Source organism: Aotus nancymaae, unplaced genomic scaffold (genome assembly GCF_030222135.1).
Source record: "Aotus nancymaae isolate 86718 unplaced genomic scaffold, 86718_ANA_hifiasm-v0.15.2.pri h1tg000029l, whole genome shotgun sequence".
NCBI classification, from domain to species: Eukaryota; Metazoa; Chordata; class Mammalia; order Primates; family Aotidae; genus Aotus; species Aotus nancymaae.
Window position 1 is genome coordinate 93,288,659 of NW_026988442.1, and position 13,704 is coordinate 93,302,362.

The 13,704-nt window shown below is 38.7% G+C and overlaps 1 protein-coding gene across 4 annotated transcripts in view; it reads left to right on the forward strand.

Annotated features, from left to right (window-relative positions):
* UGGT1 (UDP-glucose glycoprotein glucosyltransferase 1) overlaps positions 1-13,704 on the forward strand; it is a 109,330-nt gene that overhangs the window by 64,894 nt on the left and 30,732 nt on the right. For 3 of the 4 annotated variants that reach the window (XM_064382869.1, XM_064382872.1, XM_064382871.1), the window contains exons 19-26: positions 1,037-1,157; positions 3,656-3,754; positions 4,527-4,550; positions 5,413-5,507; positions 7,366-7,572; positions 8,322-8,453; positions 9,078-9,208; positions 12,464-12,559. In XM_064382869.1, coding sequence (XP_064238939.1) covers positions 1,037-1,157; positions 3,656-3,754; positions 4,527-4,550; positions 5,413-5,507; positions 7,366-7,572; positions 8,322-8,453; positions 9,078-9,208; positions 12,464-12,559 — 905 coding nt within the window. The remainder of the gene's footprint in view (positions 1-1,036; positions 1,158-3,655; positions 3,755-4,526; positions 4,551-5,412; positions 5,508-7,365; positions 7,573-8,321; positions 8,454-9,077; positions 9,209-12,463; positions 12,560-13,704) is intronic. The other variant, XM_064382870.1, reaches the window with a different exon arrangement.

The following is a 13,704-nucleotide window of genomic DNA, read 5'->3' on the forward strand; positions in this document are numbered from 1 at the left end:
TTTTAAGTTTGGTAAATCTGCACATTTGCATAGTTGTTGACACATGGCTCTGAGGTCACCTTCAAGAAGTATAACTTTTTCTGTAATATGAGCTATGGAAAAGGGAAGAATAAATGACAGATGATTTCTCCTCCTCTCATTGTAATTCTAACTCTGGAGATACAGGGTTACTTGGATGACTGAGATTGAACAAAGATGGAAGTGGTTTTATTACAAAGCATATTAACTGTTTGAGAGAAGACCTTTGGTTTTCTCCTTAAGAAAGAAGCTAACTATGAGTAGTTCTACAGATGGATTTTTTGCTTATGTTAACCCTTAACTAATTTGTTGAGCTTATGGGAAAGCGCAGTGGTGTGTGGAGAGACCAAATAAACATGGGTTTGCATTTTTTTCTCTCTTTTTTTTTTCTCTTGAGACAGAGTTTCACTCTGTATCCCAGTGCAGTGGTGTGATCTTGGCTCACTGCAACCTCTGCCTCCCACATTCAAGTGATTCTCCTGCGTCAGCCTCCTGAATAGCTAGGATTACAAGCACCTGCCACCACGCCTGGCTACTTTTGTATTTTTAGTAGAGATACTAAAAATACAGAAATATTTTTAGTGTATTTCACCATGTTGCCCAGGCTGGTCTCTAACTCATGACCTCAAGCAATCTGCCTGCCTCAGCCTCCCAAAGTGCTGGAATTATAGGTGTGAGCCACTGCTCCTGGTCTGGGTTTGCATTTCATAATCACTTTGCATTGGCTTTGTGAGTTTGAGTAAGTTATTTAACCTTTCTGTGCCTTAGCTTCCTCATCTTTACAATGAATGTCAACAACGTTTGCCTCACATTGTTGATAGAGGTAGAGATGCTGTAGGCAATGTGCCCAGGTATGCTTGGCAGTGACAGGGACCAATAGCACGGTAACTTCTGTCTTAACTATTATTAGCACAGAGGAAGCTGCTTATAAAATTAATAAGTTTCTAGTAACTAATGAATTATTATTGCTTAAATGTGCTTTACGCTTCCCCCTCAACCTCCTTTTTTTTTCTTGTAGGGTGAACTGCCCCATGATCAAGATGTGGTAGAGTATATCATGAATCAGCCAAATGTTGTTCCACGAATCAATTCTAGGATTTTGACAGCTGAACGAGACTACCTGGATTTAACAGCGAGTAGTAAGGAGCATTTCAGGAACAACCTTATACTTTTTTTTTGACTTTTATAGATTTTCAGAATCTTTACATTTTTTCAGCTTTTAATATTCTGATTATCTTCTGCAGTGTTCAGAAAATAGCCCAAGATTGTGAGAAAATTTTATGTGTAAACTCTTTGCACCTTTAGTTCATAATACGAGCTTCTAAATTCGTAGGAGTTTCCTCGTAAAGAAGAAAACATCTTCCTGGGCAAAACCCTGTAAACTTTGAAAAATATTTATTGCCCTTTAAATGTCAACTAAACAGACAATTGATAATGAGAATGGACCTGGATTTTTGGCTTCCCTAGTCATAAAGCAGTTCTCTTTCTTCATCCTCATTCTAGAATCAGCCATAAAATCCACAAATATCTCACTGAATTTCACTGTAGGAACTTAGGAAGGCCTTTAGCAGCTTCATCAAGATACAATGTATATTCCGTAAAACTCAACCTTTTAAAGTATGCAATTTAATGGTTTTTTTAATGAGAAAACCACAAAGTTTGTGCAGTCATTACCACTGTCTAATTTTATGTCATTATCACCCCCCAAAATTCCATGTACCTTTTAGTAGTCACTGTCTGTTCCTCCCTTCCCCCATCCCCTGGCAACAACTAATCTACTTTTCTGTTTCTATGGATTTGCCTATTCTAGACATTTCATATAATTGGAAGCCTTTTGTGCCTGGCTTCTTTAATTTAACATGTTAAGGTTTATGCATGTTGTTGATACGTCAGCATTTCGTTCCTTTTTATAGTCCACTTTGTGGATAGTCCACATGTATCTGTTCCTCAGTTGGTGGACATTTGGGTGTTTTCCACTGGAATACCTTATAAGAGCTAAAAAAATACGTTAAGTCCAGGTGCAATTTGTTCTTTGTGCCTTCCTCGAGACTCTGAAGGCCACTTCAGCAAACACCTGGAAATGAGATGGAACTGTCATCACTAGCCCATGAAATCTCACTGGGGAAGGAAAGATGTGTGTAATGCATAACCAACTATTTAGTATTATAGTTGAGTATAATGAGCATAGCAATCTGTGGTTGTTAATGCACTATCTCTAATCCGCTTGAAACTGAAAGTTTCTTTTAGGTAGAGGAAAATACACACACATACATAAGCATACACACTGAGGAAAAGATGTAAATATAGGCTTATATTTGAGAAAGAAACTACCCAGAAAGTAAGTTTTTTCTTCACAGCTGGGTTTTCCTTTCTTCCCTGAAATTTCAGTAGAGCAAGGTGAGCGTGTTGTGACTCTTGGTCCTAAGTGTTTGTTGTTTTCATCATTTTTATTTAAACTTGAAAGGTTGTCTCTGGAATGCACATGAATAAGGAGCATAATAACAGTTGTTTTTTAATTTCCTTTTCCATTGAGTGTTGCTGTATTGAGCTATGAAACAATGCTAGACCACAGTGGCAAAGATGCCGGCTGTCAGATGAACCCAGTGCAAATGTCCATTAGGAGGCACTGACATCCTTCTGACCTGGTGGTGATGGCACCGTCACCCACATTTCTTTGGCTTTGACTGTCCTGGAGCCTTTTTAGTAGGATACTAATTTTTACTGGTATGGTGTGCTCTCCCTTCCTTCACAAAATGGACCGTGTCTGACTTATTTCCTGCTGTTTTCCTGGATAGAATTCTATGGATAGTAGGTGTTCAGTGTGCATTGTCAAGTGATAGCGTAGATGAATGAGCATGTGCACAGATGAATAGATGGGTGGGTAGGCAGGCAAACTGTATATGACAGCGATGAGAAGACTGACATTTGTGTAGGGTGCAATAATGTTTAGGATTGGGGAGGTCGTTAGAGACAGAGGGTTTATGATACTAGGCTGGAGACCATTTAATAGTCTGCAGGAAATTAGTGGGTAGTTTAGAGCGAGAGAATGACTTGATGAAACTGGAGTTGTAGGAATAATCATCTGAGGGGAAATGAATAATGAGGATCGCCCTTCGACACTAATTGGAGAAGGTACATATCTGAAAAGAGTGACAGTGACCTTTTATTTCTGTTAAGGGTTTAAAAAGGGATATTTTGTTAGACCTACAAAATAAAAACCAGTTTTGTTATATATTTTCTCTTTTACCCCTGCTTCCTCCATAGGAATGGGAAGACCTTACTCTACTGGTCGGACTGGGGAAGGGAGAAATGAGTTAAGGGGATCTCTTTGAGATTATTCTCCAATTGACAAGTGACAGGAATGGGAATAGGATGAATTTCAGCCATTAAACTGACACATACTTATATGATAGCTGTATGAGATATGTATGTTTTCATCAACCTTGTATCTTTGATATGTGACTTCAATAGGGTTAGGGGCCATGTTGTGAACTTGTTCAGTAAACATGGAACTTAATATACTTGGCTCATGCATTTTTATATATCTTATTATTATGACCAAGTCAGGTTATCAGTTGAATATTAACATTAAATTGAACTGGAACTTAATATATACCTATTTCATTTTTTCTCCCAGATAACTTCTTTGTGGATGATTATGCTAGATTTACTACCTTGGATTCCCAAGGCAAGACTGCTGCTGTAGTCAATAGTATGAACTATCTGACAAAGAAAGGTAATCCATTTGAGGCTTATCTTGCATTCAATGTTTTTAAAAAAGTTTTTGCATATTCATCTTAATGTGCAAATTAAGGGAAAGAGACTTCATAATTTTTCTTATTTCTTATAATGCTTTGAATCTAGAAAATATTTAAAATGTAATCCTTTGTATATTTGTTTAAAATATACATTTCTTTAAGAATTCAAACATCTTTATAAATGTTGTATTACCTGTTAAGTCAAAAGGAAAATATTTCATAGTTCAAATGGAAAAAACATTTATATTGTAAAAATGGGTTAATGGATTGAAAATGACAGTACAGGGTTAATATTGTTTTGGGGTTTATAAAAGTTGGTTTTAGAAAGCCTCGTATAATCTTTGAAGCTGATTTTATGTAGAAGTATTTATTTAGGCTAAGATTTTATAAGATGATGCCCCTTTAGTGGCAGACAGATTCTGTGCCCCTCTGATCAGTGCTTCAAAAAAGCACTGGCTGTCTTTCAAGGCAGCTATTTTTATCCACTTTTTAAATTTCCACTGTGGTCTCTCCCTGAGAGAAGTCCTGCTTTTCCAGCAGTATGTAGAATACAGGCAATTACTCCATTTGGTTCTTGAAAGAAACTTTCTCAGGATACTAGGACAGCACTGTGACGCTGATGAGACTAAGCAACAGGAAGAACTATAGACCATGTTAGCCATTGTTTAGATTTTTGACTCTTATAGTAGGCATTCATTACAGAAATGATATTTTCTTTTCTTCTACTCTTTTCTCTTTACCTTTGTCCAGGAATGTCCTCCAAGGAAATCTATGGTAACTTAAAACTTCAGAATGTTCTATTTCTTAATTTTCTTCAGTGGTTTCAGCAACCAGTGTAATTTAGAATTTATCAACACTTAATTGTACTGTTTCTGGAATCTGTGAGTAACAGGAGGCTATATCAATGTAGATAATTTTTTTTCTTTTGAGACGGAGTCTTGCTCTGTTACCTAGGCTGGAGTACAGTGGTGTGATCTTGGCTCACTGCAGCCTCCGCCTTCCAGATTCAAGTGATTTGCCTGCCTTAGCCTCCCAAGTAGCTGGGAATACAGGCGCCTGCCACCACACCCAGCTAAATTTTTTGTATTTTTAGTAGGGACAGGGTTTCACTATGTTGGCCAGACTAGTTTCGAACTCCTGACCTCAAGTGATCCACCTACCTCAGCCTCCCAAAGTGCTAGGATTACAGGCATGAACCACTGCACCTGGCCAATGTAGATAAATTTTGTATAAATATTTCTAAAGAATTTTCAGAAAATTACAAATGAATATGGTTAAAAATGACAGTATGCCCTTCTTCTCCTTGTTCCTGCCAGAAAAAAATCAATTTAAAAAAATGACAGTATGTTGCCCACATGTTCAAAGGCTGTTTTTTACTTTACATGCTGACAGATGCCCAGACCACAGTAGAATTCATTAGTGCATGTTCCTAGTCTGTAACTAAACTCTGTGGAAGATTCCCCTGCTTTCCTTATAGTAAATTGTACTACCTTTCCTTCTGTCTTTATTAAGCTTGTCATTTTCTTCTTTTTGCATGGTTTTCACAAATTATTTGGTCAATTTCATTTTCAGAATGTTGAAACACAGAATGTGCTTTTCTCTTCCAACTCAATTAGTTATTTTTGTTTTTCTACAGATGATTCTTTTATTAGGCCAGTAACTTTTTGGATTGTTGGGGATTTTGATAGTCCTTCTGGACGGCAGTTATTGTATGATGCCATCAGGCATCAGGCAAGTATCTATGACTTCATTTTATATTTTTGTTTGCGGCTGTAGTTGTCCTCATGGACATTGCTGTGTGGCTCAGATTGTTCAGTGGGAGTTGGGAGTCCTGCTTTCTTAATGCTCGAGGGAACAGAGCATCGTATCTCTAGAGATCTGCCAGCTCACAAGAAAAGAGATCTAAGACTGCAGTATCCAGGCTTTGTTGAAAGGAATAGATTCTTATAGAGACAAAAATAAATAGTGAGCTCCTCATCATAGACAAGTTTTATCGCATGTCTGTTCATGTTCTTGCAGCAGAGTTGCTCCAGCGATTATGTTGTGTACTGTATCGGGGAGATGGGCCCTTCCCACGACAGAGGTCTGGGCGTGGGGGCAGTGGCACACAGCAATGGTAGTGTGTGTGTTTAGTAGAGGTAGATCCAGATGCACTGAGTGATACACACATAGATGCTCTGAAAAGATATGCTGCCGTGAATAGTTGGGCTTGAGTAAGTGGCAGTGGCAGGTGGTTGAGAAGCAGCTGATTCTCCTGGAGAAGATCATTGTTAGAGGATAAGATGTCAAAATTATTTTTCCTGAGCTGTTTCAGTTTGCATCTTCATCCGTACCTCACAGCCCTCCTCATGGTCCCCTTTCCACCTTGTACCTGGGAAGGCTTAATGAAATAAGGAAATATCCAGGTGGTTTCAATTGTACTTATGTGCTGAGTGCCCTTCTGTTGCTTATGTTATTGGTACAAGTCCTTTTTTGGCTTTGTGTGTCCTGGTGTTCAAGGAGTGGACCAAATACTGTGGTCAGTTCGAAGTTAGATCAGGGCAGTTCTAGCTAAGGGTGATAGTTATATGTGAAAGGCACTCTAACACAAATGCATACATCTTCAAGTGGTACTAGGGTAGGAGAATGGGGAGGGAGAGTTACATTTTTTAATAACTGTTTTAATTGAAGTAAAATGTAGGTTCACAGGAAGTGCTCAAATCATAGGATACACAGTGTCACAAAGAGAACACACTCTTGTGACCACCACTCAGGTCAAAAAATAAAGAATTCTTAAGTTCCTAAAAGCTCTCCCACACTTGTGCCCAGGCACTACCCCTCTTCCCTCTTCTCACATTAGATAATAGGTTTGCCTATCTTTTAGTTTATTAAAATGAAATCATATGCAATTTCATTTGTGTTTGGTTTCTTTGCTCAATCTCTCGTGAGATTTATTCGTGATGTTACAAGTAGGGGTATATAGTCATTTTTCATCCTGTAATATTATATCATATGGCTGTACCACAAAGTTTTGTTTGTTTACGCTGTTTGAAGGACAGTTGGGTTTTTAGTTTGGTGCCATTATAAGACTGTTGCAGTGAATATTCTTATATGTCTTTTGGTACACACGAATATAAATTTCTGTTGCTTATGTTATTGGTACAAGCCATTTTTTGGCTTTGTGTGTCCTGGGTATATTCTTCCACTTGGATTCTTGTCTTTTCACCCAGGGAGAGATTGAGTTGTATTCGGAATGTGGAAAGGCCATGGGTTTGAGCAGAGCACCGAAAAATGGTTAGAACTTAAGGAAGTAAAGATGTAATGTAGTTGGGGTTGGTATGCCAGTGTGAGGCATACCACATTTTATATTCTTCAAACATACAGGGCTAGTAAGAAATGTAATTGGAAAGGTGGGCTGGAGGCCACTTCATGTAAGGTTTTTGAATGCTTGATGATGGCATTTTAATTTTATTCTGAATGCAGAGGAGAACTACTTGAGACTTTTAAGAGAGATTCTATTTGCTACTTATTGAACATGACTGATGTTAATGCTGCTTTTTAAGTTCAAAAATATCTACCATATGACTCTCATTTCCCATTTTGTGAACAGAAATCCAGTAACAATGTTAGAATAAGCATGATAAATAATCCTGCCAAAGAGATAAGCTATGAGAACACTCAGATTTCCAGAGCAATCTGGGCAGCTCTCCAAACTCAGACCTCCAACGCTGCTAAGAACTTCATCACCAAAATGGCCAAGGAGGGGGCTGCAGAGGCCCTGGCCTCAGGAGCTGACATTGCGGAGTTCTCTGTTGGGGTAAGGCTCCAAGCCTCTCACGAGGCTGCATTCTCTCTGCAGAAGCTCACTCCCTGTGGCTTACATGTCCGGATCATGATCATGATTTGTCATTTTAGTCCTGAGTCTCAGGGAATTTTTTTTAATTTGAAAGAATCTTTTCAAGAAATAATTGTCACATTCCCTTTATTTTAACCTTCCCTAGCTTTCTTGTGGTACATGATTTGAGTTTTGTGTTAAGTATGGGGCCATTTTGTTATGTACAGTTTTTAAAAGAGACAATATGACTTATTTATAGAGCAAAAAAATGGAGATTTGAGCCACTTATGGGTTCAAGGCGTATAGGTTTTTGATGTGTTTCCAGAGTAAGCCTGTGTTTGTTCATTTGTATTATCTGTTACTTATTTTTTTGACACAGTTTTGTAGTTTTTAAATTTTTTACAGAATGATGAGTATACATTATTTGAAACTTCAGTTAGGAAAAGAAGCTGTCACTGGAAATTAAAAAGATTTTAAAATACAGAATAAAGAAATGAAGAATAGTCTGCCAGTCGAACAAATCACAGGAAAAGATAAGGAAATAGCAATTACTCTTAAGTAGTAGGGAGATGGTGGGGAGACTGAAGAATTGACACAGCTTAATGTTAATTATGAAAATTAGTTATTACTTTCCAGGAAAAGAGACTTTTATGGTTTATTCACTGTGTTTTTTCATTTATATGGTTTGCATAATAACGACTGTTTTTCCTTAATAATGATTACTTTCCTAGGGAATGGATTTCAGTCTTTTTAAAGAGGTCTTTGAGTCTTCCAAAATGGATTTCATTTTGTCTCATGCCGTGTACTGCAGGGATGTTCTGAAGCTGAAGAAGGGACAGAGGGCAGTGATCAGCAATGGAAGGGTGAGGATTTGTCAAGCTTGACTTCACATTAGCTCTGTGACCAGTCTTTGCAGAATTCTTCTCTGAAGCTAGTAAACTCTTCAAACAGAGCCACTCTTTTTTCAAAGGTGATTGGGGCTTATGAAGTGCCAATGATATTTCTGCCTCCTATTTCCAAGGGCTGTGCTTTTTGACATAGGCAAACATCCCTGGGTGGAGCCTTCCTGCCGTCGATTTGTGTCCTGCCATTGTACGAGGCAGTGAGAGAGTGTGGTGGCTCTCAGACAGTAAATCAGTATGGCCTTTGACACATAAAGTGGCCTTTGTTGTTTTTATTCAGGGAGAATTAATGAAAACTACATTGCAATTTTATTTTACTTTGCAGTTTGCTTACTGTAAAGTACTGTGATGTACACAGGTTTACACTGTGTCCTTGAGGAATCGATAAGTAAACAGGTAGCTATAAATAATTGTTTTGGGCTTCACTTTGTATTGTTTCACTGATTTTGTCTAGACATGTACCTGTCTCAGCTTTTTAAGGTGACCTGGTGTATGAGATCGCCTGAGGACATCAGAGGGTTTCTTAGCAGCTTGCTGAGTGCAGGCAGCCTTCCGGCTCTGAGCGCCTGCTTTTCTCCTTCACAGATCATTGGGCCACTGAAGGATAGTGAGCTCTTTAATCAAGACGATTTCCACCTCCTCGAAAATATCATCTTAAAAACCTCAGGACAGAAAATAAAATCTCACGTTCAACAGCTTCGGGTAGAAGAAGATGTGTAAGTTTTGCCATAGGAGGAATTACAGGGGTTATATAATTGGACTTTCTTCATTGGTCAGTTAGGATTGTATATTGTCACTCACTACATATCCCACGGTGTTTTATTTCTAATTTTAAAATCTAATAATTCTCTTCAATTCAAATGTATGCTTCTGTTGAAACAAGAGAATTTATTTTGTAGTCTACTATTTAAAGAACTGAATTAGTTCTCTCTGTTTTTATTTTTATAACTTTTGGTTGTGAAAAATTTCAAACATGTGCAGAAGTAAAGAGGCTAGTTTATTTATTACCTGGAATACTTATGTAAAGTGATACTTTCCCTCATTACCTATTTGGTTACCCTTCAGATTTATTTTGTTCAGGAAAAGAAAGGCAGTTTAAATCTTTCTTTTATTTACCAGTGAGACTACTGAGTTGTTTCCCTTGTGTCTTCAAAGGTGATGATGAATTGGTTGTTGTTGTTTTTATTTTAAGTATTTCAGTGTTATTATAAGCTGATGTATTTTAGTGTGTTATTTCTCTTAATGGAAGAAAATAAATTGTTTGGATGGAACCTGTAGTCCATGTTATATATACCTAGTTTCTGCATTAAATATCAGATGACTGTGTAGTTGGAGGATATATTTCTATGTTTAATTTTTTGAGGAACCGCAATACCTTTTCCCACAGTGGTTGTACCATTTTACGTTCCCATTGACAATGCCCAAGGATTTCAGTTTCTCCACATCCTCACAACATTTGTAATTTTCTGGATTTTTGTTTGTTTGATTTTTATAATAGCCATCCTCGTGGGTATGAAGTGCTATCTCTTTGTGGTTTGATTTGCGTTTCCCTAATGATTGGTAATGTTGAGCATCATGTCATGTGCAGATTGGCTACATATGTATCTCTGGGAGAATGTCTATTCAAGTCCTTTGTGCTCCCCCCACCCAAGACGGAGTCTCCCTCTGTCACTCAGGCTGGAGTGCATGGCGCCCTGTTGGCTCACTGCAACCTCCACCTCCCGGGTTCAAGTGATTTTCCTGCCTCAGCCTCCTGAGTAGCTAGGGTTACAGGCATGCATCACCATGCCCAGCTAATTTTTTTTTTGTATTTTTAGTAGAGATGGGGTTTCACTATGTTGGCCAGGCTGGTCTCGAACTCCTCACCTCGTGATCTGCCTGCCTCAGCTTCCCAAAGTGCTGAGATTCCAGGTGTGAGCCACCATGCCCAGCTCCTTTGCTTATTTTTAACTGGGTTGTTTTTATTGTTGTAGAGATGTGGCAGTTCTTTATACATTCTGGATATCACTTTCTAACCAGATACATGATTTACAAACATTTTCTCCCATTCTGTGGAGATGTGTTCTTTGATGCATAGTTGGAGGATATAAAATTTAAAACTTCTTCTGGGGAGGTTGCAGTGAGCCGAGATTGCACCACTGCGCTCCAGCCTGGGTGACAGAGTGAGATTCCATCTCATAAAAAGTAACAAAATAAATATATACTAAAAAAAAGTTCTGCTGGTTTTTTTCCCTTACATCATCATGCTACAGAGTTGCAGGGCATGTTTTAGAGAAATGTTGACTTGGAAAGTTGTTAAAGTCAGCTGTTGCCATGTCTTGTATGATATGGGAAGAAATCTTTTCTCATTTTGGCCAATACTGGGGCTACAAATAAGGAGCGTCCCTCTTATCTCAGTGGCTCCTGAGTGATGCCCTTCGTCCCGGCCTATGAAACACTTCCCTGATGTAGGCCAGGAGGTAATCATGACTCGAAGCAGCCACGCCACAGGCATGCGCTGCCCCACCTTGGAGTGGTCTCCTTCCCTGTGACAGCCACAGCTGTCACTCATGACCCAACCTGCATCCCAAGGCTGTCCTGAAGCTTGGCTCTGGATGCTTTGATCATGGTACTTCATCAGCCTTCAGGGAGTTTCTTGTTGGCCTGCTCACCCCAGTCCATGTAAGCAAGCGCCCCTTGACATGTTTTGTGACCATGTTGACACATCAGGAAGAGAATGGCCTATATTATATATATTTGGCATTTATATTGAGAAGTTGAACCAAAATAGTTAATTTGATATATTTGCTGCATTCAAAGAAAATGTATAGGCTTAATGATAGTTCAGATACATTCACAAATACTCTTTTTAAATTCTTACTCAGGATTTAGTCTTTGGTTCAGCAAATTGGAGCTTTTTTTTTCAGGTTTAGTTCAAGATCTTTTTCTGTTAGAAATCAATTTTAGAAGAGCCAGGGGCAATAAAATTCTTTTTAAAGTTGTTTACTGCAGTGTTAATTATAATAGTGAAACTAGAAACAACATAGATGTTCAATAGTGGATTGGTTTAATATTTAGATTATTTTGTGTCCATAAATATAATATAATGCAGTCATAAAAAAAACATTGAAATAGTCTAGGCACGGTGGCTCATGACTGTTATCCCAGCACTTTGGGAGTTAGATTGCTTGAGCCCAGGAGTTCAAGACCAGCCTGGGAAACATGGCAAAACCCTGTCTGTACTAAAAATACAAAAAATTAGCTGGGCCTGGTGTTGCGCACATGTAGTCCCAGCTACTTGGGAGGCTGAGGTGGGGGAATCAGCTGAGTGTGGAAGGTCAAGGATGCTGAGATCAAGCCACTGGACTACAGCCTGGACAACTGGAGTGAGACCCTGTCTAAAACAAACAAACAAAAATATTAAAATACTGCTGTATTTATTAACCCCCCAAAGGATTTTTATGATATATTTCTAAGTAAAAATGCAGGCTGTCAGTATAATTCCATTTTGTTAATAGATATTTAAAAATACAGAATTTTGAGCCAAAATATCAGAGCTTATTTCTTGGTGATGTAATGTGTAATTTCAATTTTCTTTATATTTATTTTTCAGTATGCTTTTCCAGTCAATTATTACTCTAATAGTCATAAAAAGTAATAGTTATTTTACAAATATTTTAAAAGGACAAGGGAGAATACACACAATACAGCCTGTAGTAGATAGGCCAGGGCCTCAGCTAGGTGCATTGCAGAGTTGTGCAGTTTTACAAGATTCATGCAGAGAGGGTGCTGTTTCCATTTCACATGTGGGAAAATGAGTAACTTCTTCAAGGTTATAACATTAATCAATCTCTCATGCCTGTTAATACAGACTTAAACCTTGTTCAAACCATCTTGTTAGCATTCAGTATTTGGGCTGGTGATATGTTTGGCAATAATTGGAAAACTTGCCGTTAAAAAGATGCTAAGATATCTCTAACCCCTTCTTTCAGGGCAAGTGACTTGGTAATGAAGGTGGATGCTCTCCTGTCAGCACAACCAAAAGGAGATGCAAGAATCGAGTACCAGTTTTTTGAAGACAGACATAGGTAATGTTGAATTTGTGCGTGTTCTTGAATATTAAACTCTTAAGTTTGCCTTTACCTCAGCTCCTTCATTTTACCATATAAGATTTATATGTAAGTTCTTACAGGAATCGAACATTTATTTGGTGTGTAGTTTTCACATATATATTTGTATTCATATATAAAATTCATAAATCTCAGTTGCTGACTGAGATTTATTTCAAAATTAATCTGAAATAACTCTGAGTGCGCCCTTGTAGTAGAAAACAGACTGCATTTAATTAAACAGAGCAGTTGTACTTAAATTCAAGAATGAACAAAGACAGGTCATTGTAATCCCAGCACTTTGGGAGGACAACGTGGGAGGATTGCTTGAATCCAGAAGCTCAAGACCAACAAACAAAGTGAGACCCTGTCTCTACAAAAAAATTTTCAAACAGGCCGGGCGCGGTTGCTCACGTCTGTAATCCCAGCACTTTGGGAGGCCAGGGCGGGTGGATCACAAGGTCAGGAGATCAAGACCAGCCTGGCCAAGATGTTGAAATCCGATCTCTACTTAAAATGCAAAAATTAGCTGGGCACGGTGGCATGTGCCTGTAATCCCAGCTACTCAGAAGGCTGAGGCAGGAGAATCGCTTGAACCTGGGAGGCGGAGGTTGCAGTGAGCCGAGATCACGCCACTACACTCCAGCCTGGGTGACAGAGTGAGACTCTGTCTCAAAAAAAAAAAATTTTAATTAAAAAAAAATTTTAAATTTTCAAACATTAACTGGGTGTGTTGGCATGTGCATGTTGTCCCAGCTACTCTGGAGGTAGAGGCTACAATGAGCCATGATTGCATCACTGTACTTCCAGCCTGGGCAACAGAGTAAGACCCTGTTTCACAAAAAAATAAACAGATTGGCTGGGCATGGTGGCTCACGCCTGTAATCTCAGCACTTTGGGAGGCTGAGGCCGGCAGATCACCTGAGGTCAGGAGTTTGAGACCAACTTGACCAACATGGTGAAACCCTATCTTGTACAAAAATACAAAAATTAGCCAGGTGTGGTGGCAGCTGCCTGTAATCCCAGCTACTCAGGAGACTGAGACAGAATTGCTTGAACCTGGGAGGTGGAGGTTGCAGTGAGCAGAGATTGTGCTATTGTACTCTAGCCTGGGAGACAGAGCA